The 27973-nt window shown below is 44.4% G+C and overlaps 1 protein-coding gene across 3 annotated transcripts in view; it reads right to left on the reverse strand.

Annotated features, from left to right (window-relative positions):
- Positions 1-1284: 1284 nt before the first annotated feature.
- The window catches only part of Epc1 (enhancer of polycomb homolog 1), an 86207-nt gene continuing 59518 nt past the window's right edge, over positions 1285-27973 (reverse strand). For 2 of the 3 annotated variants that reach the window (XM_059263745.1, XM_059263743.1), the window contains exons 2-14: positions 25981-26140; positions 20192-20337; positions 18945-19151; positions 18229-18377; positions 16928-17087; positions 15675-15848; positions 15462-15551; positions 15231-15379; positions 14042-14394; positions 6258-6379; positions 5216-5357; positions 4743-5106; positions 1285-2654 (exon numbers count right to left, since the gene is read on the reverse strand). In XM_059263745.1, the coding sequence (XP_059119728.1) occupies positions 2582-2654; positions 4743-5106; positions 5216-5357; positions 6258-6379; positions 14042-14394; positions 15231-15379; positions 15462-15551; positions 15675-15848; positions 16928-17087; positions 18229-18377; positions 18945-19151; positions 20192-20337; positions 25981-26140 (2289 nt within the window). In that variant the 3' untranslated portion in view covers positions 1285-2581. The remainder of the gene's footprint in view (positions 2655-4742; positions 5107-5215; positions 5358-6257; positions 6380-14041; positions 14395-15230; positions 15380-15461; positions 15552-15674; positions 15849-16927; positions 17088-18228; positions 18378-18944; positions 19152-20191; positions 20338-25980; positions 26141-27973) is intronic. The other variant, XM_059263744.1, reaches the window with a different exon arrangement.

A 27973-nucleotide genomic window follows, 5' to 3' on the forward strand; every position in this document is an offset into this window, starting at 1 on the left:
ACCATGGTCATCTGCTCAGGTGAAAGATCTTGAACTTGAGTTTTGTCTGTTCATCCATGTGGAGGCCAGAGAGCTCCCTCAGGTGGGGCCCACCTTGTTTGTTCAGTCTCCCATTGCCTGGTTTCCCAAGTAGGCTGGTCTAGCTGGACAGTGAGCCCTGAGGCTGCAATACCCCTCCCCCTCCTTCTTCAGCCCTGGGATGACAAGCACATGTAACTACCTGTTTTGTACGTGAGTTCTGAAGTCTAGTCTGGACACTGAGGCAGTTGAACTTCTCTGCTCCAAGCTCTTTTCTGTATAGAAGGCAGAGCCTTTGCATAGCTCATCATACCTTCTCCATGCCACACACTGCTGCTGTTCCCACCTGGCTCCATCACCACCTCCTTCTCCATGCCACACACCGCTGCTGTTCCCACCTGGCTTCATCACCCCCCCTTCTTCATGCCACACACTGCTGCTATTCCCACCTGACTCCATCACCCCCCCTTCTCCATACCACACACTGCTGCTGTTCTCACCTGGCTCCATGCCACATACCGCTGCTGTCCCCACCTGGCTCCATCACTCCCTCCTTCTCCATGCCACACACTGCTGCTGTTCCCACCTGGCTCCATCACCACCCACTTCTCCATGCCACACACTGCTGCTGTTCCCACCTGGCTCCATCAACATCCCCTCCTCCATGCCACACACTGCTGCTGTTCCCACCTGGCTCCATCACCACCCCCTTCTCCATGCCACACACTGCTGCTGTTCCCACCTGGCTCCATCAACATCCCCTCCTCCATGCCACACACTGCTGCTGTTCCCACTGAGCTCCATCACCACCCCCTTCTCCATGCCACACACTGCTGCTGTTCCACCTGGCTCCATCACCTCCCCCTTCTCCATGCCACACACTGCTGCAGTTCGCACCCTCTGCTCCCTCTCATCCCCGGATTGATGCTCCCCTCTGCCCAACTGCTTCTGCTACCATGTCTCTGACCCAGCCTGATACAGTGAGCACCTTTGGCGTCTACGCTGGCTCACTGGCCCTGCCTTTTCCAAACTCTTTGCTTCCCAGTAGGTATAACACATTTTAGATGTCATTTACTCTCACCTCCATGAGGTTATAAGTTGAGGGCAGGGATTTCTTTCTCTGATGTAGGCATAGAGTCACGTCAAAATAACAACTGAAAACACGGGAGTCTCCCTTCATCCCTTTCTAACCAAGCCCCTTTACTGAAATAACAGACAGTCACACAGAGTTCTGGGGTTGAAAATAAAAGCAAAGACCACTGCGCGTTAGTTTGTCAACATGTAATGCCCTGGGTTTATTTTGTGAGAATTCTATCACAATGTTTCCAGGTGGGATTAAAAACCTTAAGGATAACGTATGCCATTGGACTGGGCATTCAGACTCCGGTACTGACAAAGCACTAGCAGTAGTCTGGTAAGTACCGTTCTCTTCACAGAAGAGAGGTCAAATATTTCCAAAGGAAGGCACCCGATATTTGTGGCTCTGGCCTCGCAGCCTTCTGGAGAATCTTAAAAGGAAAAAAGCTGGCTGGCTGTTTTACACACTGGAATGACGATACACGGACAGCAATTACTGCATTCTTCTCCCCTATATCCTTTCTGTAAGAACAAGTAAAGAATGAAGTCTTTAAACGATTCCACAATAAAAAAGTACATCTTTTTGTGCTAAAAAAAGGGCAAGACAACATAAACTCCAGTTGTAAGGACTCCGTTTGCGTACTTGATTTAACACTTTTGGTGGGAGGAAATGGGACGACTGGACTGTTTGCAGAGCAGCAACGGGACATTAGTGCTTTAAGTACCGGGCGCCCAAGCTTGCAGGCGGGTGGGCGGGCGGGCGGGCAGGGACGGGAGGGTCAAGAGACTTCATTTTTAGCTTGTTGCGCGTCCTAATGGTAGAAGACCAGAAGATCCCCATTGAACAGTACATTCCCCATTTTAAAAAAAACTGGTGCCTTTTTTTTTTTTTTTGTAAAATTCTGTATGTATGTCACCATTTTTTTTTTTTTTTTCACATGATACACAGAAAACTCAAGGACCCAGAGGGAACCAAGTTATGTTATACCATTTACAAAATACCAAGGAGTCCACAGCTACCTAACACACTTACTACAGCACAGGAACCAATGAGGGTACAGTGTACAAAACCTGTAAACACGGCACAATAAATAGACAGCAGGTTCCGCACCATGCACATGATGTGATGACACCAGCTACACAGCTCACAGCTCACACTCTGGTTGCAGTTTATTCCCCACCCCCCCGCCCCCAAGTGCAAAGCATCACAAATGAACATTTCTGTATTCAAGTAACATATATACAAGGGTATTACAAATATGCAGTACTATACAGATAATTGCTGTATTCTTAATTTACAGATGTTGATTTTTTTCCTATTAACAGTAAGAAAAGAAAAGTTGAAGCATGAGAGATGCGCAGTGCTGCCGAGTCCCCACAGCTGCCATGGAAACGCATGTGTGCATTCCATCCTCCCCTGCGTTCCAACGCCTCTGATGCATAGCACCTGATCGTGTCCCCAGGCTGCAGTCCTGTTCCCAGGAAGCTACGTCACCTCCATCGCTACTGTGTTGTCGGTTATATTGTTCAGTGCTGGCTTTTCCGAGTCATGATTTTCCCTGTTGGGATAAAAGTTCAGTTACTTAACCGTCACGTACAAATGGAGCACACAAAGAAAAAGCATTAGTTATCTTTAATTACGGGGAGAAACTTTACTTATGGACAGTGGAGCAAAGAGGAGTATGAATTTTTATAATTATGAAAAACAGGCAAGCAGAAATCAGGTGTCAACAGTTAATTCCGTGGCCAACTGGACTGCTGAAAACTTGTAGAAGAGCCTGAGTGACCCAGGGACCTGCATACTAACTCCCCAACTTCTCACGCTCTGAAAGGTACAGCTGCAGCTGCCTTCCACATTCAACTTCTCTTCTTGCATTATTTACTTATTTATTTAGTGTGTATGTGATACACAAGTGTGCTTGTGACAGTATATCATAGTATATCATAGCTGAACTTCTGGGGAGTCAGTCTCTTCTTCTACCATGTGGATTCTGGGGATCAAACAGCTTGTGAGGCTTGGTGGCAAGTACCTTCACCTACAGAGCCACCTCAGCAGTCCTAAGCTTTTATTCCTTTTCAGGTGTGTGTGTGTGTGTGTGTGTGTGTGTGCACGTGGAGACCCGAGGCAGATGGCGGGCCCCTTTCCTATCACTTTACCTTACTTTCTGAGACAGGGTTTCTCACCTAACTTGAAGATCACAGAGATGGCTGGGCTGGCAAGGAGCTTCAGGGATCTGCCTATCCCATCCCTTCCCACACCTCCTACAGTGGAGGGGTTATACGCACTCAATACTACATGTAGCTTTTAAAAAAAATGTGGGATCTCGGGATCTGAACTCATATGCTCCTGTTTGTACTGGCAAGTAACTTACCAACTAAACCATCTTCCCAGGCTGTGAACCATTTTTAAACCTTATATAACTGTATGTGTGCACACGCATGCCAGTGTGGAGGTCAGAGGACCACTTACAGGATTTGCTTCTTGCCTTCCACCATGTGGGTAAAGTGGGTCAAACTCAGGTTGTCAGGCTTGGCGGCAGGCACCTTTACCCATGGAGGCATCTCCCGCTTTCAACCGCAAACAAAAATGACTAAGATTCACGTCAGGACTTTAAATCTGGGTCCTAATGAACCTCACCAGTGAGGCAGATGCAGGACTAGTAACCAGAGCACTAAGTTCTAGAGGTATCCCTGGAAAGTCCACTGACCTCCAGGAATTTGTTTCCTGCTTTTCAATAGAGACAGGATCTGAGAAGTCCCATATACTATAAATGTTCCCATCTGTGTACAATTCTACAGCAATGGAAGTCATGATGGTTGGTGATGGGGAAGAGGGGAAACCACAGTCGGATGATCAGCCACAAGTGGCCCAACAATACAGCTGGTACTGAGTGGACAGGGACTTGTGGGTGTGCAAAGTAAAGGCTCCCAATAGGCTGCTACATAACTGCTCTCGCCGCCACCCCCGCTCTTAGCTAAAGTCTTTTTTTAAAAGATTTATTTATTTATTATGTCTACAGTGTTCTGCCTGCAGGCCAGAAGAGGGCGTCAGATCTCATAGATGGTTGTGAGCCACCATGTGAGTGCTGGGAATCGAACTCAGGACCCTTAGAAGAGCATTGGCTGAAGTCTTAATGCTGGTCTAACAAGCTGCTGGTGTGATCTGCTCTCCTCCTGTCACTCCTTTTCTCCTAAGCTCCCTGAGACCCTAGGAAAGCCGAGTACTTGTTAACCACTGGTATTTCCCTGCCTTTAATCCCAGCATTCTGTGAGTTTGAGGCCAGCCTGGTCTACAGAGCAAGATCCAGGACAGGCACCAAAACTACACAGAGAAACCTTGTTTCGAAAAAAAACAAAACAAAAAAAAAACCAAAAAAAAAATCATTAGAGAGAGAGAGAGAGAGAGAGAGAGAGAGAGAGAGAGAGAGAGAGAGAGAGGCCCAAGTCACATGAGCAATACTCACTATCTCAGTGAGTGAACTGGCTCATTCTCAACTAAAAGTGAATTCACTAACACGGAATTACAACATCCACTTGCTTAGTTCCTAAGAAAATGAGGGTTCTTGTATCTATACTTTTCAATACATAGAAGGCTGAAGTGAGGTGCCTTACTTTTCCAGCATTTTAAGCTTAGAATAACTACTCACCTTGGAACGGAATCTACAGAGGATGAGGAGGGGACCTTGGAAACTTGACAGTTTGCCGCGGCAGCCAGCTTTAAGGCAGATGACGGAACAGCACTTAAAGTCCTAGGTATATGTCGTGCGTTTATTGGGGCGATAGAGTTTACAGTGGGGACCGATGAAGGTACAGTTAATCGAATGTTGTTCCCAAACAGGACCTGAGTTGTCGCAGAATTGGCAGCAGTTACTTGGTGACTCAGCGCACTGTGGGAGCCTGAAGTCTGTGTAATGTTTGAAGGCTGTAACAGAGTTGAACCCGCTGTGGATGGACTCGTATGTACAAGCGCTGTTGGTGTCGTGCTACTGAGGTGCAAGCCCTTGTACACTCCTGGGGAGAGAAAGAGAGCAGGTAAACACCGCATCTGCTGGCTGTATGACAATGTGTACAAATATGCATGCGTGTAAACACGAGGCCATGCACATCTCTTTATCCTCACCTGAGGCTGGAAGGACGCCATTCACCCCAATCCCAAGCACCACATCATCCTTCATCTTGAATCCCATCAGCTGTTCTGATGTCATCAAAGCAGAAGCAGCAAATTGCGCACTAGCAGAATCCAGAGTCTTAGAGACAAAACCCTGGAAGGAAAATACAAGGACAGCTGTCAGTGTAACGGCTTCCACCAGCATACAGACACACAGGTGCACCAAAGTCAGCTTCAAAAGCACTGAGAGCTGGCCGCCAGGAAACCTTAGTCTCTTCTCAGAGAGAGAAAAGTTCCCCGTCTAAAGATTTATACATTTTCATCTTCCTATAAGATAATATAGCGTACATAAGACAATTATCAAAAAAATAATCCCTTTAGTACAGAATGCGATAACAGCAAGAAGTTCCAACTGAGAGGTTAGAAATATATTTCTCAAACAGTCAAATATATAAGGCAAATACGTAAGCTTCCTTGTAACCTCTATACACCTATTCTCTATCTCCCACCCTCCTCCTCACCCTCACTGCTCATACCCAACCACTACACAATCAAAGACATCTTTGAACTAGTAAGACAATCACCCCTTAATAAAAAAGATATAATTTAAGAATTAAAAGGCCTCTTGTGAAATTCCCTTTAAGATGCTTACAAGACTCAGTTCTCAGTCTTTCAGCTCCAAATCTATGTATACAGCAAATATTTTCCCCTGCTTGAAGGTGAAGAGTAGTTTTAAAGAGTAGGACAGGTTTGGGTTTAATTGTGATCACGGAGAGGGAGCTGCACGGGGCTCTGGGCTGGACAGCGCCATTGCAGACACAGACCGCAGCAGCTTTACAGCTAAGGGAACTATGTTCTTATGTTACTCTGTACAATAGGCAGCAGAAGGAACCGCTTCCATACTCACCTGGAATGTTCTTTCTAAACCCTGTATGTTCAGGCCAAAGCCACTTTTCTGCTGGTTAGATGCAAGGTTCTATGACAACACTTGGTAATTAGAGATGAACTCTGGCGGGAAACAATGAGGATAATCATAAGACACAAAGGCCCTCACCTGTGGCGCGGCGGCGGTGGAGGAATTACTATTCGCTTGCTGTTGCTGAGTTTGTGCAAGCTGCTGCTGCTGCATGAGCGCCAGCTGCTGCTGGTGTTGCTGGTATTGTTCGGCTGTAAATGCTTAACAGAAAACAAGGAGACGATTCACAAAGATGCACACACACCAAGGACACCTTACAACACTAAAAAAATAATCCAGCATCAGAAAAGGATGGTTTTGTGCAAAACTGAAGCATTTGGGTAGATATGATCCTGCTAGAGATCACTTCTAGGTGGAAACCCCAGCTTTTTCTGCCACATTTAACAAAAGTGGCTTCAATTTAAAGAAAAAGAGAGAGTGAAGCTTCCCGAATTAAATACAGGAAACTCTTGCTTTTCTAAGCTGTGACCCTTGTGCTGGACAGTGTAGAAAGTGCTCTTGTGTTCTCAGTCCACAGGCTTGGAGATGCACTTTGTGCTGAGCATGAGGTGAAACCTGGTGACCACCATTGCGCTCCTACTTTATCCAGACTGCCATGCCAAGGCGCCCAGGCCTTCCCAAGAGCGCTGTGTGCAAACACTAATGTCCACATAGCTTCTTATTTTAGTCATTACAAAGGTTTCCTCTAAATAAAAGGTAAATCAGATAGCTTATTACTTTAAAAAAACAAAAACAAAAACAACTAATCTTTTAAGTTCAACAGGAAGAAAAGGAGTTTCCAATGTTAAGTTAATGACTTTTCCCCACCCAATTAACCCACCTGGACAAAATCCAGTCAATAAGAACGAAGTTATGCTGATTACTGTACAGAGTGATGACTGAGGAAAGACACTGTGTTATGCTACTATGTGTGTCTATGGAGAGCTCAGTTCTAAAAAAGACAAACAAAAAAATGTTCATTTATTACCCCAAAAAGTGTGTGCAGTTTTAAAAAGGAAATCTGTTTCTTTATTCTTTTCCTTTTGCCAGTTTAAAAAAAAAGGGGGGGGGGGGAAAAGAAAAGCACATAACACCAGAACTACTTGACTGCAAGGACTTCTTTAAAGAAACCTTTCCTGTCTGAGTAGAAGTTATTTTAAGGGAAAAAATCAATACAAACTTTAGCATGTATCCCCAGGTACCAGGGCACCTACTGATTACCCAAAGCTCCTTGAGCTCAAGCTAATTTTCAACCCCCCCGCCCAATTGGTTGCTACGAAGTCTCTTTTAGCTGACATCAGCCCACCCCATCAGGTTTTCTCATTTTCACCTAACCTCCAGAATCCGGTTTCTGCCTGATACCACTAGACAACAGCTAGCATGCCCACCACACGTGGAATGGACTGGAAAGGACCTAGAAGCCAAGGGCCGTACAACTCTTAGTACCTATACAGGTTCTTCTAAGTTCATGGGCCACATGGGCAAAAAAAGTACCTTCTCACTGGAAAAACGCTCCCATTGATCCTCTTCTTCTGTGTGTTACAGCTCCATTTAACTGGTATCTGACTTGTAAGTCTTTTCCTACTGTTTGTAATCTACACATCAAGCTCTATGAGAGACTTACTGATACTAGAATGTTCTCTAAGTACCGACAGAAGTAATTCCTGTCACGCACACATCAACATGTAATAAAAGTGACTGGGTCTAAACCATGAACACTGCCTGGAGTGAAGGTTCACAGTTAACGTAACTATTTTCCATAAAACCATTTAAACCTTAAGATACTTAATTTATTAGATATTTTTTACCAATGTGTTTGAAAGTTACTTTAACTTCCTAAAAGCTAATGTGCTGCCTCAGCCTTTACTTTCCCAATAGGGAATATTTAGTAATTAAAATAAAAATATTTCTAGAAGGATCAGGTCATTACACACTTAGAAAAATCATAATTCATAATTCAGCATTCACTCAAGACCTCTAGTATGAGTGAAGCAAACAGAAATGCTCATAAATAACAATGCCTTTTCCCTGCAAAATTCTTTTGTGTATCTTTGATATTTGTGTTTTAGTTAAGCATGTAGTGGTAATTAACTGGGAATCAACTTTGAATGAACTTCCAAATACTTTTGCCCTAGTTAAATCAAGCTCACCCTAGTTTCTGGGAGTGTGTCAATCTCACCCTAACATCTGTCTCCTGCTGATGCAGATGCAGAGATAAAGACACAATAATTAACCCACAGCCAGTCAACTCCCAATCTGGGATGGCTGTTTCTTTTGGTTTTTTGAGACAGGGTTTCTCTGTGTAGCTTTGGAGCCTTTCCTGGAACTCACTCTGTAGCCCAGGCTGCCCTCGAACTCATAGAGATCCACCTGCCTCTGTCTCCCGAGTGCTGGGATTAAAGGTGTGTGCCACCACTGCTTGGCTGAAATAGCTGTTTTTTGATGAAGCTCTTCTGTCTGGAGTCTAGGTGTAAAATCTGGCCTGGATGTTTCTGGTAAATGATCTGTAATTAACAGAGCAGCAAACAGGCCAGCAGCGAGGCGATAACAGCCTACCACAAACAGCAGCTTCAAAGAGCATGCCACCCTTTGTGGTTCAGCACCTCCAGTTAAACGTGACAAGGATGAACCGAGGTGACTGCCAAAGTCCTCTTAGCTCCCTCTCAGAAGCAAAATGAAAGGATGTGAATTTGTACGAAGGTAAGGTAGTGAATGTGGATAATTAAAATGTGAACTGGATTTTATATTCCTATTTATCACAGAATTGTAGAAGCACTCAAGGTCACTGGCCCGTTCTAACTCCAAGGTCTAATCAAATGCTCCACGGAGTAAAGCGAACGTGGCTGCTTTATGAAGCTTCGACTCTGAACCAGGGCATCACGGCAGGCAGTTTCGAGGTCTACATCTACTTCAGACAAAGTGCAGCAGTCAAGTCTAAAATGACAGGCACAGGCAACCAAGCAAATCTAGATGGCTTTGCAGAACCAAAAGGGCTGTGGTCAGGTGAGGCCCTTGGACCCTGACTTCCTCCTATAACCTCACACTGGAGATGAAGACTGAGGTCCTGGAGTCACAAAGCGGATGAAAACACACACACACACACACACACACACACACACACACACACACACACACACATATACACCCCACCACCAGTTAGTGAGACTTCAAATTTAAAACAGAGAAAAACAGCTTTAGATTTGGAATTCACAAGCTATAATAAAAACCTTAGCTATTCACCTGTATGAGCAAAATGCTTAAGAAAAAAAAAAAAGTACACTAAGAGTACTTAACCAGCAAGAATAACCAGAAGAAGAAGTGGGACTGCAGATCTGTGGAGAACAGTGTGACAGGGAGAGTGCACACTTAGCACACTCCCATAAGAAAACACAAGTCTGAACTCGAGGAGGCTGCTTTTGGCACGATGTATGGATAAGTTTCTAAGCAAGCTCCTTCAATGTAGAATAACTTGATCTGTTCTATTTCCCCTTCATCAGAAATACTCAAGCAGATATCAGAAACCACCCTGTTTTCCCTTTGCTGGTCTTTCCAGAGAGGGTTTCTCTGTGTAACAGTTCTGGCTGTCCTAGAACTCGCTCTGTAGTCCAGGCTGGCCTCAAACTCATAGAGCTCAGAGTGCTGGGATGAAAGGCATGTGCCACCACCACCACCCAGAAGTGTTGCGACCCAGTGCCTGGATCCGTCTAAGTTACAGGCACACACCCCTGTAGCTTCAGCAATCTAACTGAGGTGCTTAAGGGGGTGCGGGGGTGGGGGGGTGGGGGTGCGGTGTGAGGGATACCAGAAAGAAATGAACCATTCCAAAATGGAGTCTGGGTTATTCAAAGGCATTTATACTTCATTAAAAAACACACCAAAGCCACAAATCTGTTTTAAAACATATCTTCGAGTTAGCAACTTCTGACTCTAACAGGCCTAACAAAAAAGGTAATTAAAACAAAAGTTGGGGATATGGCTTAGTGGTAGAGCACTTGCCTAGCATGCAGGAGACCCTAGATTCAATCCCCAGCCCCACAAAAACAAACAAACAAACAAACAAACAAACAAACAAGCAAGCAAAATAACTCTGAAGTGAAATGACTCTAATTAGTAGGATCCCTGCATTAAGGAGCTGAAATCGGGGGTGGGGTGGGGTGGTGGGGGTGGGAGTGGGGGGGTTCCCAAGCTTTGAACCACCTGAAAAAAACCCAACTTGTAAACAAAGTGTGTTGTGATTCAGTTGGTGGCCAGCTGTGTCAGAGCTGAGCACACTGGCTATGACCGACTCCAGTGTGACCGACATTTCCCTAGGCCCGTGCTGCTCTGGGGGTGCGGCGCCTGCCTGTGCACCATCTACATACACCTGCCGACCTCACAGTGCACCTTACACAGGTGCCGCGTGAGAAGTCCATCATTCAGAAAAGATTCTGCAAGCTTTCAATAAAGCTCAGGGTCCGGGAGACTTCCAAATGTAACAACAATCCGTGCACAAGACTATAGTCCCACACACAGATTAAGCCAAACATACTAATTCTATGCACAGAACATGTCACTTACAGAAACAAATCAGATTTTTACAGATGGTGTGAGTTTAGGTAAACAGCTTACAATGATGCTAAATTTCATTGGGAGCTAGAATTTTAAGGCATCACTGTAGTAGGAGTTTTAGTCTTTCTGAAACATCTACCCATGCAAACATTTCCTTCTGTGTGTGTGTGTGCGTGTGCGTGTGCGTGTGTGTGTCTTGCTCTCTCTATGAGAGAGACATAGTGTGCAAGTGCACCAGGAGGACAAAGGACAACTCGTGGGAGTTGATTCTCTCCTTCCACTATGTGGGTACTGGGTGGGGATAGAACTCAGGACGGCAGGCCTGGCAGCAAGCAGCCTTTACATTGAGCCGTGTTGCCAGCCCCTGTAACAGTGTCTTGTCTAATTATGGTAATTTGATATCCCTTCAATTTCAAGTGCACAAAATGAATGCTTAACTACTCAGCAAACACTGAATTTGAAAAGGTGCTATTATAGATTAAAAGGCCTAGAAAACTATTTGGAAACAGTCCAAATTACAGATTAACTAATGATTATTAAGAAGAAATAATTTATCTCTAAGTAGATCTAGCCCTAGAAATTCTAAATCCCTATCAGCAGGTCTTTCCAAGATCCTCATTCTGTTACAAAGGGGATACAGCTGGAGAGAAGGCTCAGAGGTTAAGAGCACTGGCTGCTCTTCCAGAGGTCCTTAGTTCAATTCCCAGCAACCACATGGTGGCTCACAACCATCTAAAATGAGATCTGGTACCCTCTTCTGACATGCAGGCAGAACACTGTATACATAATAAATAAATAAATATAAAAAAAGGGGGGGGAATACAGGATTCACCAACACCTCCACAGAGGCTACCCAACATCAGACATGTCCTATTTGGGACACCCTCTGTGGTACACAGTCTGTGAAATGGCCGAGACTGGGAAGCAAGCAATGTGGATCCCAAGCAGCGGGAACAAGCTATACAAGCGGGCACTCTTCAAGGAAATGAGTGGACTCCTGTTACCTTCATTCAGAATTTCCTTTTCGAAAATGAGTGTTTGAGAACTCACTAGTAACTACTTAGGAAAGGAGCCTGGCAGGTGCTGTTTGTGTATATCAATTTTAGTTATCTGAATCAGTAACTGAATCATCAAATAATGGTTACACTTTAAGTCATCATTCGGCCTCCGTAGCAGGGCAGCGTGTTAACCGACTCCCATCTGCCACGATGGTTAAGTCAGCACAGTTAAGTTCAGCTTGGCAATGCTTTCAGAGAGGACATGGCTAGAGACTGAAACATCTTGGTACAGCCAGTGATTCCTCTGGCATTGACCAAATCAGGCTTCTTTGGTACCAAGTGTGGTTTAACATCTGGGGGTCTTGGTGTAAAGGAAAATTATTTTTAAAACCACAAGTATGATGGAGTGAGATGATCGGCCTATGAGGCAATATCTGGACTCTGCACGTCAACATCGAATGAGACCCTCGTCCGATCCAGGCTGCCTCTGGAGAGTGCTTTCTTAGAGGAGAAATGCACTTCGGCTTCTGTGTAACACGTCAATACCTAGGTTTTCTTTTCTGTCCTCAAGGACTGTCAGCTGAACTCACCTATGTTTAATGCACACATGACATAATTTACAGAGCCACAGAGCGCTTCACGATCTCACGAATATTCACAAGCATGAAAGCAGGGTATCACTGTGTAGTCTGTTGGCATTTATTCTCTAAGTATATATGAAAATAAATACGGCATTTTGAAAAGCCCCATTGTCAAAAATAGTGATTCAGGTACAAAATTACATGATTATCAAGGGTTTTTTTCCAGCTAACTTTTGCTAATGTTCACCTTTTAATGACATTTGAGAAACATACAGGAAACTTTGCAACAGACACCAACATGTTTATGTAAGTAATGTGTCAGCAAACTACCTCACACAAAATAATCCTAATGGAATCTGGAGGTCTGTTCCATGTTTCAATGTCTACACCATAGGGGGTGCCATGATGTGGATTGATGGAAAATGGCTATTTTCTCTATAAGGTCTCCAAACCTTTTCTACATCTTAAAAACTATTCTTGGGTAACTATTACAAGTTCACACTTTAAACTTGCCACACTTGTGCTTATCTAAGCCTCCAAACTGAACAGCTCTTCAGCCTGACATTAAGGACTATACAGGACAGAAAAAGTCACCAAAATTAGTAGAATTATAATCTGTTAAATCCCAGAAACAGATTTTCCAATTCTCAAGTTTAGACAGTTCAAAGAATTACTTTTTTTGTAACTAACAAGTAGATTAGTTTATGAAGCATTTTCTGAAGGCTTCTGAAGATGACAGCAAATCCTCATGCTTAGAAAGCACTTTAATTGTAGCTAAATAGGTAACTAGGGAAGCGATCCTTTAAATAAAAATCTATATTAAAGTTAATCTAGAAGAGCTTTAACAACGTAATTTAAAAATATTTTAAACATTAGTCAGCCATGGTGGCACATGTCTTTAACCCGGTACTTCAGGCCAAGAAGCTCTGTGAGTTCGAGGTCAGCCTGGTCTACAAAGTGAGTTCCAGGACAGCCGGAGCTACATAGTGAGACCCTGTCTCAAAATCACAAGTAAATAAATATTTACTCACTTATTGTATTGATGTACTTGGGTGTGTACATGCACACATGTATGCAGGCTAGAAGACAGCCTGAACGGGTTCTTTCCTTCTACTGGGTGGGTCCTGGGGACTGAACTCAGGTTGTCAGGGTTGGTGCTGAGCACCTTTACCGGCTGAGCCGTCTTGATAGTGAACATAATTTATATATAATTTATCTATAATTTATACAACTTAATGTGGACTCAAATGATTCAAAAAAGAAAGCCAAGAGTATTGTAGTATTTTCAGTATTTTAGTCTCATCGCACCAAAGTAGGTATTATCAAAAATGTTCCCAAAGAATTAAAATTCAGTTTCTCTCTCATGTATTCTAATGACTATGTCAGCATACGTTATGTGTAATTACTGACTACCGGCCTCTACATTTAAGCAGACCAGATGAGGTAGGTGTTCAAGTACGTACCCCAAACAACTTGGGGGGTCCTTTTATTTTCTTAGTACTTAAATTTATGAGTCTTGCGGTTCATGGGCTGCCTCAAGGTAACAAATGAAACATTAAATACATAGCAACGTACCATCTCTTTGTGGTTGTGGTTAAGGAAGGACACATGCACACAAACGCACACAGCAACAATACTAGTGAGCAGAAGTCAAAGAAATACTTAAGGTGTCTAACTGTGGCTGTCACAGACCACATCCTCAACGAGATGGATGACCCGACCCTGACACGGCGATGGGTACCACAAAGGAACGTACCACAGTGTGCGGAGCCACTGCTAGTTTTACTCTGCGAGGAGGTACTGCATGTGTGGGTCCCGGGCTGTGCTGCTCCTGTCCGATTTATACTCCTGTGTAATTTTCTACTGGAGAGTTCATCACTGTCACTGTCATGTAGGGATGATGTCCGAGGCCTAAAGTGCCGCCATCTACATGATTTGATATCGACTAATATCTGACTGAGGTCTTTAGAGGAAGATCTGTCCGAGGTATTGGTTTCTGAGGTATTGGCAAACTGATTGATTGGAGAAGGTTGTGGTGAGGGAAGCATGTCCAAATCCAGGTGGTGAAACATACTGTCATAGTCTGAATGCGCTCTGTCCAGCAGGACCCTGCACAAGGAGCAGACGTCAGAGATTACATCAGAGGGTTGTTTTTCTTTCTTTCCCGAAAGCCCCAAAGCTGAATAAAAGTATACTGCATATTTAAAAGCCACAGAGTTCATCACTGTAGTATCTGGCTCTTTACACAGTGGGTGTGCATGGCACAGGGCACAGGGCACAGGGCACACGCAGAGGTCAGAGGACAGCAGTTTTCAAGAGCTGGTTCTCTCCTTCCACCATGTGGGTACTGGGAAAGAACTCAGGCAGTCAGCTTGGTGGCAAATGCCTCTTTCCACTGAGCCATCTTGCTGGCTCCGGTTCTTTTAACCTCAGTCTCAATGCTGGATAAAAGTTCTTTTTTTCAAACTGTCTTTCAACCAGACTTTTCCTGTGCTTTGCCATTCCTTCCCTCCTTCACTCTATGCATGAAGGGATTCTACTCCAGACCCAAGAACCGAATCCTGACCAAGTGAGCCACGAACAGAAGAGGCAACCACTGCAGTAGTTAAGGTCTACTTTCCCCCAGAATTCAATGACTTTGTTTGTGGTTCCCCGAACCAAATCCTGAGTGTGTAAACACGATTTACACTTGTCCTTCCTTAGAATTTTATCCTGTGATAACTTAGTTTAGACGTTAAGAAGTTTGGGGAGAAAAGAACCTACACGGGTCCATTAGAACTATGCAGTGGGGGAGGCTGGTGGGAGGATGAGTGGGCTCATGCGGACAAGCCGGTTAAGCACAGTGAGCTGGAGCCGCTACAGTCTGTTCTCAAGGAGGGCCTCAGTTTAAACTTGGATTTCAGTGTCTAAAAGCATTCGATGCAAGGAAAGCAGAAGTGCGTTACCTTCCACCGCGCCCAACCCGTCTTCGTGCAAATCCAAGACACCGCTGGGGTACGGTGAGAGTTGTTAAGCAGTATCTATAGCGAACATCCCCCAATCCTCCATCTTTAGGGCTAGTCCAGGGCCAATTGCCAGTTTGGTCTAAATGAGGCTTAAAAAAAAAAAAATCCAAATTATTGTATTCTGTCAGTTTATCTGACGTCTGCTCTTTACAAACAAAGGCGGACACTTACAGCATAGTACTGACAACCTGCCTTCCTACGGAAAGCAAAAGGGCCGTCAGGGTCATTCTCTTCCTCAGCTTCCGAAGAGCCAGACAAAACCTTGAAATAAAGCAGCGAGAGGTCAGACCTGTGGGCTCCTGCACTCCTCCTCCTCCTCCTCCTCCTCCTCCTCCTCCTCCTCCTCCTCCTCCTCCGCGGGCAGAGAACTGGTCTTCCGTTTACCTGGGACAGAGGCTCTTCGTCTGAGCTGGGGAAGTCGTACTGGTTTAAGTCTTTAGCACTGAACACGGGCAGTGCAGCAGGGCTCGGCTGCTGAGGAGCGGCGGCCGACGGCGGTAAGACTTTGGGCTTCTTCTCATACTTGCGCTTGGGTCGAGTAAGGTCGGCTTTCTCCTGCTACAGCACAGACACAAATCAGTTACACACCAGAACCATGTCCCCAGCCTGCAGCTTCTGTTAATACTTCTAGCTAATTATTAGCTGGGGAGTGAACTGCTCACACTTCATATTAAAAAAGGCCCCAGTTTTCCTCCCTGGCAGTCCCCTCAACCCTCAGAGGTTCATTCTGTTTTCTAATAATCTACATTTTCTCCATTCAAAACAAACATGCTTCAAAGGCTTTAAAAATGTACGTGCATGTGTATGTGCAGGTGCCTTGGAAGGCCAGAGACCATCAAGTCCCCTGGAACTGGAATTAGAGCTGTACACCACCCCATGTAGGTACCGGGAACTCAAGCTCTGGTCCTCTGCAAGAGCAGTGTGTGCTCTAACTACGGAACCATCTCTCCAGCCCAACAACAACAAAATTTAAATGAAAATTGAAAAAACTGTTCTAGATAAAAGAACTATTCCATTAATTACCCTGTCTTTTTTTCCCGTTTTTTAAAGACAGGGTTTCTCTGTGTAGGCCTGACTGTCCTGGAACTCACTCTGGGACCAGGGTGGCCTTAAACTCAAAGATCCACCTGCCTCTGCTTTCCGAGTGCTGGGATTAAAGGAGTGTGCCCCTCCACACACACCCCCCCCAGCTGAGGCACGTTTTTCAAAAAGGCACACTGACTGTCATCTTTTATTTCCCTGGTTTCCCCTTACTAATTTTATTTCCCCCTCACCAACTTTATTCTTCACAAATTGTGAATTATTTGGTTAAGTATTAACTTGTCCAAACACTTCCCCTTCAACACCACTACCCATGTCACCGACTGTTCAAAGGTCCCTTGGTCGACTCTTTCCTTCACTCACACTGCCAGGGAGGCTTCCTGATCTCCCCAAGCCTCCGCCCTGTGAACCACGCCGACACTTCACAGCCCCTAGCAGCAACCCTCCTCTATCAGACCTCGTCTCCCGAGGAAGAAAGAGAAGCGGAACAAAACTGGCACAAGAGCTGGTTTTCCATCCAGTGGACAGCACACCTTATGGTAGAATTTACTTATTTCTCCTCCTCATGGATGCTACTGTCACCGAGCCTTAATCACCTTATGAACTTTGAACTCCTTCACATCCGTGACTTCCTGGTGTTTGAACTGACTGCTGTTAGTGATAGGGATGATGGGGATGGCGTAAGTAGGCTTCACTGGCTGTCTCTGTGCCATGACCTCAGACATGATCTCTCCACTGTAGTCACCTAAATTATACCTGAAATGACAGAGAGGAGACTTTAAGCTGTATATAGAGTACAATGAAATTACTCCATAAACACTGAAATGATCTACAAGTCAGACTAATCAATATCCACCTTCCCAGTTACCTGGTGTGCCCGCTGCAGGTGGGGTAAACTACTTAAGAGCTTTTTTCTGAGACATGTATCCTGGGCTGGTATGTACTCAATGGTGACTTTGAATGCATATGGGTGGTTTGTCTGCATGTATGTCTGTGTACCATGTGTGTACCTTGCCCATGGAGGCCAGAGAGGATACTGGGTCCCTGGGAACTAAATTTACAGAAGGTTGTGAGCTGTCACGTAGATGCTGGGAATCAAACCCAGGTCCTCTGCAAGAGCAGCCAGTGCTCAACCTTTGAGCCTTTAAAGTTTTGACTTTGAACTTTGGATCCTCCTGTCTCTACCACCTCCTTCAGGCCACGAGCCATCATACCTGGATCATCTGGTGCTGGGGCTCAAACCCAGAGTTTCCTGCCTGCCAGGTAAGCACTCTACTGATGGCGTTACATCCAGAGCCCTGTAGCCTTGTCTTGGTGACTGAGGGGGAAGTCCTAAGGCTGTGAAGCCCCAAGTCCTGCCAAGGAACCTCCTGCTAATTAGGGCTGTCTGTGCTACAAAAGTATTTTTTTCTGAAAGAATCACAAGAAATTTAAGTGATATTTTTGGGGGTGGGGGGAGAAAGAACTGAGAAGCAGGACTCTGAGACCTGGGGCTTTTACTGTCTACCTCACCAAGTGGTCATCTGAGTATTAAAATTTATGCATATCTGGTGCTTAATTGCAACATGCTTGCTTACAGTGTGCGAGGTCCTGGGTTTCATCTCTAGTACTAAAAATCCCCCATGAACCCACAAAACACCCCAAATAAACAACCAGCATTCAACAGCACACTCTCACTCTGCCTCACACAGCCATAGAAACAACTCAAAAGAACAAAAGAATTTCTCAATAGAAACACCTGATCATTGTTTGTGAAGCCAATCACTTTGAGAAAACAAGACAGAACTGTGACCATCACAGCCTCTGTTACTTAAGGAAACCATTCCCGTAACTACAGCACTTGGAAACATCCACGCTGTGACTGCCCTCAGTCCTAACACATGAGCACGAGCATCACCTCTTTTCCATGATCTCCAGTGTTAGGTGCAGCAGCTCCCGCTTGCTCTTCTCTCTCCTCTTGATCATCTCCAGGATAGTCACAGCCCGGCTCAGATCCCGACGCAGCTTAAGCATCTTTTCATATGAGGCTTCATCATTTTTGCGGTTCTGGAAAGATAAAGTTGCTTCCTTAACCTCGAGAAGCACTTGTAAGCAGCTGCACATAGAATGTGTGCGTTTGTGGGTTACAGTTTAAAGACACAGGAGGGGGACACAGAACAGCAAGACAGCAAGTCTGTACAGGGTGTTTGTTTTTTCAGTGAGCCAATATTAACATGTATTACTAAGGCCCCTATAAAAACTAAAGGTCAACTTATTTTAATATTTTCCAGTGTAATTAAAAAATGAAAAAACAGTGCTTGCTTTGGCAGTACATAGATTAAAATTGGAATAACAAAAAAGATTGTGTGTGCGTGTGTGCGTGCGTGCGTGCGTGCGTGCGTGCGTGTGTGTGTATGTGTGTACACACGTGCCCGCAGGTCAGAAGGGAGTCCCAGGTGTTGGAGAGCTGTCCCATATGGGGACAGGGATGGCAACCCTGTCCTCTGACAGATGAGTGCTCTGCACAACCGGACAGCCCCTCTAGTGGACTTCAAGGACTGTCACATGAAAGCACAGATTAGGGCACAAAGCCACGATATCAATAACTACACTTCTTCTTAAAAAGTCACTTACTTTTCGGGTTTGCATTTTCTCAGTCCGCCTTCTAAAAGCCACGTAGGGGTCATTTGTGCTGGAGCCATCTCGCTTTTCTTGTTTGACCGAGGGGATAAGCGATGGCCCTCGACAGTTTTTCCTCTTTTTAATCCAGTATTCATAAACTTCTCTAATTAACTCATCATCTTCTTTTAGCAGTAGTTTGGCTTCCTGCAGACTGACTGGCTAAATGTAAAACAATTACGTCACTTTCAAAAAACACATATGCAAGGACTCAAAACCATTCATTACTGCTTCATTAAATGACAACAATCAAGCCAACAATAGTACTGACAGCGTGTTTTCTTAAACAGGTCTCAGGTATCCCAGGCTAGCCTTGAACTTGTAGAGGATGACCTTGAACTTCTGATCCTCCTATCACCTTCTCAGTGCTGGAATCAAGACAGGTGCACACCACTACAGGTGATTTACTGGTGCCGGGGAGCAAACCCAATATGCATGCTAGGCAGGTATTGTACTAAGGGAGCCCCATCTCCAGCCCTGTGTGTTCAACCTTTACAGCGATCTCCTATCAAATTCCACAGGTAACGGCTTGCTATATGTCATGACTTTAAGATTTGATATTAGTCACTTTCTACTTGTTCACCAAATACACAAATGGCAGTTGAAGACTTTTTTACTTGTTTTTGTTTTGGAGACAGGGTCTTACAATGTAGCCTTGACTAACTTGTAACTTAAAATGTAGGCTGTCCTTTAACTCACTGAGATCCATGCACCTGCTTCTGTGGTCCAAGCACTGGGATTAAAAGTATGTGTCACCACATCCCTTCCAGTTTGTTTGTTTGTTTGTTTATTTATTTATTTATTTATTTATTTATTTATTTATTTATTTATTTATTTATTTATTTATTTATTTATTTCTCTGTGTAGCTTTGTGCCTTTCCTGGAACTCGCTTTGTAGACCAGGCTAGTAGCTTCGAACTCACAGATATCCGCCTGCCTCTGCCTCCTGAGTGCTGGGATTAAAGGGGTGCGCCACCATCGCCCGGCCCAGTTTATTATCTTTATCTCTACATACAGCTGGGGGTGACTGAGGCACAAAAAACTTAAATATATTGCTCAAAATTATTCAGGTTAAGACTAGGCAGATATAAATTCATGCCTTGAGTTCCGGAGTCTGTTGGCTCAGCCTGCCTTAATACTGCATGGTTTCACATAATATAGGCATTTATATGTAACACACACATACAGAAATGAAGTTGTACCTGCTGACCACTGCCTTTTTCTAGACGGTCAATCATCTCCTCAAACTGCAATGGACAGATGTCCATTTTCTTCTTCAGTTTATTCACAAACACTTCATCTTCAGAATCCAGATCGTAGTCAGGCTGCTCAGCGTCCAGACTAAAAGCTGACAGAAGAACCATAAGCAATCATTTACTGAGTGACTCCACCGGTTGAGGCTGCACAGACGCTGCATAAAGCAAGGCCTGGGCTCCTAACGAATGAAGGTTTCTAGGCTCTGTCTTCAGAGTCACACACATTCTAGGCTTACTTCCTGCTATGTCTTCAACACTGAAAGCCAAAGACAAACTGAATGTAGATAAAAGCTATAAAAAACAACAAACAGGACTCCCCGTCCACACTTTACACGGGATTTTTTTTCTAGATTATTTAAGTCCTATTTTATAAATCATTTAGCTATTATTCCAAAACACTAAGGAGGCTACGACCAGCAGTGGTGACAGCTCCCACGGTCCAAGTCTAGAGAATCACCGTCACTGTGCCAGACACAATGCCTTGCTGCTTATGTACGCTGTCAAGAACCGCCACTCTGCAGCATCCAAAGGCATTCAATGGCTTTTGAACACCAAGGGAGGATGATATTAAGGAAAACTAAACAGCTTGACATCAAAGCACTGCTGTGGGATGGTCTGTATGTCAAATTGCTCTGATTGGTCAATAAATAAAACACTGATTGGCCAGTGGCCAGGCAAGAAGTATAGGCGGGACTAACAGAGAGGAGAATGGAGAGAATAGGAAGGTGGAAGGAGTCACTGCAGCTGCCACCATGACAAGCAGCATGTGAAGATGCCGGTAAGCCACGAGCCATGTGGCAAGGTATATATTTATGGAAATGGATTAATTTAAGCTATAAGAACAGTTAGCAAGAAGCCTGCCACGGCCATACAGTTTGTAAACAATATAAGTCTCTGTGTTTATTTGGTTCGGTCTGATCGGCTGTGGGACTGGCAGGTGACAGAGATTTGTCCTGACTGTGGGCCAGGCAGGACCAGAAAAACTCTAGCTACAAAGCATCTATTTTTTCTTTCCTTTGGGTTATTACTTTCAACTCTGCAATCCAATGCCTAGGATGGTGAGGCCTTTTTTATTGATTGTTTTAACAGTCTCCCTAATGTCAGTATTTGATGACCCAGTAGTATATCAAGATTCCATCATACAGCATGCTAGAGTTTATGACTTCAGACTTTTGTAGCAGTCCTTTTTTAGCTACTAAGCAGGTAAATGCCAATGCAATCTTTTAAAAATCCAGCTTGACATCAGTCCTTTAAAGTGCTTTGCCTATCTATCACTCACCCAGGAAGTGGCTCCTGAACTCTTCTGTTTCAGAAACTAAACCCTCAACAGAAAAACAGGCTGTGAAGATATAGAACATTCTGTATAACTTAGAGGCATTTTAAGCAATCCTGAAAGCTTTTTTTCTTCCCCTGAGACAGTTTTTCTGTGTAGCCCTGGCTGTCCTCGAACTCAGAGATCTGCCCACTTCTGCCTCCTGAGTGCTGGGATTAAAGGTGTGCACCACCACCACCACCACCACAGAGTTCAATCCTATCTAAAATTTTATACACAGCTTTTAAAAACCCCGCCCCAATCGTTCCCTGTCTTCGTCACTTTTTGTACTATTTCCACTTCAGTTGTTAAGCATGTTTGCCCCATGTAAGAAGAGAATGATCTTGTAGGGAGGCCCATGTCTTTTCTATGAACCTCCAAGTGTTCTGAGTAACTTCTGTGCCACTGTGTGCAGACTCAACTGAGAAGCATTTCAGTGTTATGTAAATCTACTTACATAGGAAGAAACCACCACAGCAATAACTAGTCATTTGTGAAATAAGGGGACACTCCCTGGGTGCCCAGAGAACTTTAGTAAGAAGTATCTGCAGAATTAAACATATTTCACTGTCTTTTCCATTGACTTACTAAATGTGGTGGGAGTGATACAAGTGGATGTCTGGACTTACACAAGTCTCTCGGTGCTAGCACCTGTGTACGCCAGACTCTGCAGCCATTGGCTCTTCAACTGTTTTCCAACTGCCTGTCACTGCTCCACAAGCAGGCTTTTGGAGACCCTTGTATGCAGGGCCAGAGGCAGAGGCAGAAAGCATCTTTCTGCTTCTAACCAAATGATGCTTATCCCCTAACCATTTTGGTTAAACTTCTACTAGTCAAGTAAAATCTCAAATTCAGCCTCTGACAACATGAGCTGCATTCCAAGTGCTAAACACCCACATGTGCCTGGTGATAATCGCAAAGCAAGGCCCTGGAACATGTTGTAGGTAGATATGGAGACAGGCAAAGAAATACTAGCTCGTGCATGCTTTCACAATCTGGGCATAAAGACAGAGTACCTGTTCTGGGAAGCAATGAAAACATGACGTTTGATTGTGTTTTAAAGTGTCTACTGGAGGAAAAACAACCTTTTACATTAAATTTATTTTTGTGTCTGTGCACTCTCAATGTCAGAGGACAACTTTTGGGTACTTTCACCATGTGGGTCCTGGGGGTCAAACAAAGGTCACGAGACACACACACACACACACACACACACACACACACACACACACACACACAGACCAGAGGACAACTTTCAGGAGTCAGTTCTCTCCTTTTGTAACTTGGCCCAGGGCATGAACTCAGCATGGTGGCATGTGCCTCTACCAGCTGAGCCCCTTCTTGGGCTCCATCTGGGAATTCTGATTTATCAAGTCAGGATGCTGCCCAATGTAGGGGAAGAGCTTGAAATATTCAAATATCCAACTCCCCAACCCTCAGGTTCAACACACACTAGTGATCCCTGTGATGTCATCTCAATCATGGGAACTCTCTCCATTGCGTCACAAGCTCTGGCATTCGGCTGGAAGCATGAGCTACTCATCACCATCCTGAGTTTACGAGTTTACGATCCCTTCTCCCAATGGTTTATAATTTATTACTGTACTTAGATAGTCCAGGGTCATCTTGTCCCTCCCCTGCTTAAGCCTGGGGTCAGACACTTTCCTAACGACGTAGGTACTTGGTGTGCTTATTGCTATGGAATATTATTGCTTTTTGATCCCGTGGATCAGCAGAAAATTGAGCAAAACTATGTGAAATAGTTTAGAAGCATTAGAGAATGGAGCTGAAGACAGTAATGGTTTTTTTTTTTTTTTTTTTGGTTTTTCGAGACAGGGTTTCTCTGTGTAGCTTTGTGCCTTTCCTGGGACTCACTTGGTAGCCCAGGCTGCAGTAATGGTTTTAATGTTTCTTCTTGTAGAACTCTGACTAGAATTAAAGAGAAAATAATGTCTTTGTTCCTGAGCCAAGTCAACATAAAAATAGAAGGAGTTTCCTAAGCTAATGTTTGGTGAAATGTTAATAAATAACATTCAGTGATAGATTTACAAACGAACACCACAAGGCTACCACCACCTACACTACACAGTAGTAATAAGCACTATCATTCTGGAGGCAGAGAGAGGCATACATTCCCAAACACATTTGATCATGGCTGTCTTAAGGCACATTTATTTCATCCTAAAAACACCAAATCTCACCCCCAGCCCTGCTTTCCAGCTGTACCACAGTCATGGCAGTACAAACAAGGAGGCACCAGCATACAAACAGACCTGCAGACCAGCGCCCCAGAGTTGAGCACACATAAATAAACCTGTGCACCTACAAACACATGATTTTACACAAAGACTCAGGAAAGAAGGCCAAAATATTCAATTGGGACCGCATAAACAACAACAACAACAACAACAACAACAACCTCTTCTGTAGAGCAAAGAAAATCGATAACTGAGCACAGAGACAGTAGAGAGAAGGGAAGAAAATCTTTGCAAGCTGAACATCTGATGGAACTAGTATCTAGACTATACAAACAACAGGCAATCAAACCACACAATGAATAACGGGCTAATAGGATGAGCAGTCTTCAAGGGTGAAGATAAAATAGTGAGTAAACACAGAAAAGTGTTCCACATCACTAGCTACGAAAGCAACGGAAATAAAAACTGCACCAAGATCGGGTCTCACCTGAGTCAGAGGAGCTAACACAAGGATGACAAGCATCAAGTGCCGGGAGAAAGCAAAGGCGCCCGCCCTCACCCACCGCTTGTGAGCTGACCCCACTGTCTGCCGAGGGCAGTGAACCAGTTACCCACTGCTTGCCCTTGGCCAGTGAACTAACTAATCCAGTCACACCAGAAACCAGCACAGAGATTCTCCCAAAATAAAAATTCATCCAATACATGGCCGACTCCCTGTGTTTACCCCCAAAGACTCCACATCAGCATGTCACAGACACATTGGACCCCAGTGTTTACTCACAACAGCTGAGTTACAAGCCAACTTAGGTGTCCAACAGCAGAGGGATGGTTGGAGAATGAAACCGTGGCCTGTACACAATGGAACCTTTCAGCCACAGAGAACAACAAAGTTAGGTTCTTTGCCATACAATGGATGTGACTGGAGATGATCATATTAAGCAAATTCAGCCAGTTCAGAAGGCAAACGTTCACGTTTCCTCTCATTTGTGGGTCTTAGGCTTTACAGATAATAATAAACTCACGTATTTACAAATGACATGAAAGCAAAAGGAAGACGTTCTAGGGAACAAAAGGGACTAAAAAGGATAAGAAAGGGGAGAGAAACAGGATGGGGGTGTAAACGCTTAAAACACATTTTATTTACATGAAGATGGCCTCACATAACACTGTATGATAAAACAAAAACAGAAAATCCAAAGAAAAATTAGTGTAGCCTTGGCTGTCCTAGAACTCACTCTGTAGACCAGGCTGGCCTCGAACTCACAGAGATCTGCCTGTCTCTGCCTCCTGCGGGGGTTAAAGGCATGTCTGGCTGTGGAAGTTTCGATGTGCAGTGTGTCACATGGTGTACGATTGTGCCCAGACAGCTTTACTTGCAAATGTTTCCTGCAATGAATCATTGGACTGGCTGGAGGCCGGCTTACCAGAGCGCCACACTGGCAAGGGGTAGGGCAAGCTCTCCTGCCCTCAGGCCCTCAGAACCGGCTCGTCCGAGGCCATGCCACCAGGGCCAGCTCTGCTGTGCTGCCTAGGCAAGGGATGGACTGATGTACTCTTCCCAAACTAGTTATTTAACCACAGTGCTGTGAGTCCTCCCACACCAATCACTGATCAGGAATACGCCCCGTAAATCTGCCTACTGGCCAATACGATGACAAGGTTTTCCTCAACGAAGGCTCTTCTTCCAGGTACCTCTTAACTTGTACTCATGAACACAAATATAACTAGTGCAGCCTGCTAATGCAGCAGGTTGTACTGCTTGGTTTTCCAACGCTGGTCTGGCCTCCCAATCTTAACATAGCTCACTTGGCTGTGGCATATTGTATCTTTCAGTACATTGTTGGGCGAGATATTTTCTAAGAGTTTATTGAGGACTTCGGCAACTATGTTCTTAAGAAGTATTAGTAACATCTTGTGCCTTACCTGATTTGGATGTCATTAGTATTGATGTGATAAAACATGTTGGGAAATGTTCCCTCTTTTTGTGTTTTGTGGAAGAGATTGAATACCACTGGTATTAATTCTTAACAAATTATTAATGAGCTTTGTGGCATGCTAAGTAAGTACTCCATCAGAGAGATACATCCCCAGACTCTCACATACCTTGTTAAAAGTGGAAAATAGGCTCTGCTAATTTAGGCCACGGTGGTCAATGAAACAGATTTTGCCAAGTCAAATAAAAAGATAAATACAGAAGAAAAAACAACCATTAAAAGAACACTCACGCTGTATGTGAATGAGCTGCTTTGGCATCTTGAACTCCCCAGGGTATATGGACTCATAGTAAGCGATGTTACTTTCTGCCTCGGGAACTGGAATAACCATATTATCCCGCTTCTCGCCGTACACCTGCTGTGCAGAGATAGCCCGCTGAAGATGGTGTTCCTAAAAACAGGGAAAACACAAAGTGTCAGCTCTGAAACGTACCCATCAGAATGGATGGCCTCACAGAAGGTTTCTGCTCATCTGTTTTCGACTGAAGGAACTTTGGGAGACCTAACAGCACAGCTAGTGTAAGATTTTTTTCCCCCCAACACAGGGGCTCATTATGTAGACCAGGCTGGCCTCAAACTCACAAAGATCCACCTGACTCTGGCTCTTAGTGCTGGTCAAAGGTGTGCATAGCATATAAGAATATTTTAAGTAGAGACACTATTTCCTCGACAGGTAATATTTGCCAAAGATGAGAATCTGACTAACAGCATAAAAGCTTACACCTGAAGACTAGAGTTTGTTTGTTTGTTTTTTAATTTAATTTTATTTGTTCACATTCAGGATAATACAAGATAGTTATCAACTAGGAAGAAAATCAGCATAAAAACGTCAATGTCATTTTGTTTACAGGGAGGAATCAGAAAGGGAACAAATCAGAATGAGCAGGGAGACACTCTAAGCCCTCCCCACAGATTACAAAGGCTTAGCATTCAAATGGCAAATTAAGTATTACCCGCTAGTCTTCAAGACAAAAGAGAACCCACGAATGGTGATTTGCTTCTCATGGCAACTTTAAAATTTTCCTTTATGCTTTGCCAGTAAGCCATTCTGGGCTAGTGGACACAAGCTTAACACAGACCTAACATTTGGGGTATGAGATGGCAGCGATAACTATATTTTGGCTTTTATTCTAGATGCTTATCGTGGGTAAGGCAACAGTTGAGGCATCCGAAGTGAAGGCAGTCACACTTCAGTGAGAACCATGAGTTTCTCTCAGCCCGCATATGAGGTACAACGCCCACATGAACGAGGCACTTCACACCGGCACTGAGTAACCAGCACAGATACACCATGCTGATGCACTAAAACACAGTATGCTGTGGAGCTAATGAGCACAGCCAGCGGTGTGCTTCATCCAGGAGAAAGGTGACTGGTCCTCACACACAGCTAAGCCACACCAGCTGTCCTCATCATGTGCCACAGCACCAGGCTTCCGAGAGAGAAATGATTCTAGGAAAGTCAGTAAAACTCCTGAAGAGTGTCACATTTGTGAAGCCAAGATAAGGCCACATCTATCTTGAAAGCTGAAGACAACAAACAGTAGGAGTCCTAGTCCTAGTCCTGAAGAAGATGAAAAGGTCTCTAGGTAGCATATGCTCCCTAGCTCTGGGAAAGCATCGCTCTGGGAAAGCATCATGTGTGTAACGGAAGGGGCTGAAGGAACTTGGAGGGTTCAGCTACACTGCACTGTGCATGGAATCTGAACCTCAGGTTGGAAGTGACCCATCAGGCTTTTCATAAAGAGCATTATCTATCTAACGGCATGTTCAAAGGTAAAAACAGGAAGGACTGCAATGGTAACCACGGTCCCAGATGTTGACTACGCTTGCCATTTGGTCCTTCAATCCAACAGCGTTCTGTCCAACGACTTCACAGGTGTTATGCTCACAGAAGGCCAACTCTGGTAGCAGAACCATCTTTCACTATAGATGTGACTTCTCCACTCTTAAAAGTAAAGCCAAAAGCACACCTAGGGTGGAGCTACATCAGAGCTCCAGGCTGAAGACTTCACCACTGAGTCCCCATATCTCAGACTAACCAAGAAGGCTGGAGAAGAATCCAGGACCAGCTCCACAAATTTTCTACTGATTTAAGCCCGAGTCTAATTCTTCCATCTTGACCCTTACACAAAATAACTTAATGAAGGTGTTGGCACACACCTTTAATCCCAGCACTTGGGAGACAGAAGCAGGCAGATCTTTGAGTTCAAGGCCAGCCTGGTCT

The sequence above is a fragment of the Peromyscus eremicus genome, chromosome 5 (genome assembly GCF_949786415.1).
Source record: "Peromyscus eremicus chromosome 5, PerEre_H2_v1, whole genome shotgun sequence".
Classification (NCBI taxonomy): Eukaryota; Metazoa; Chordata; class Mammalia; order Rodentia; family Cricetidae; genus Peromyscus; species Peromyscus eremicus.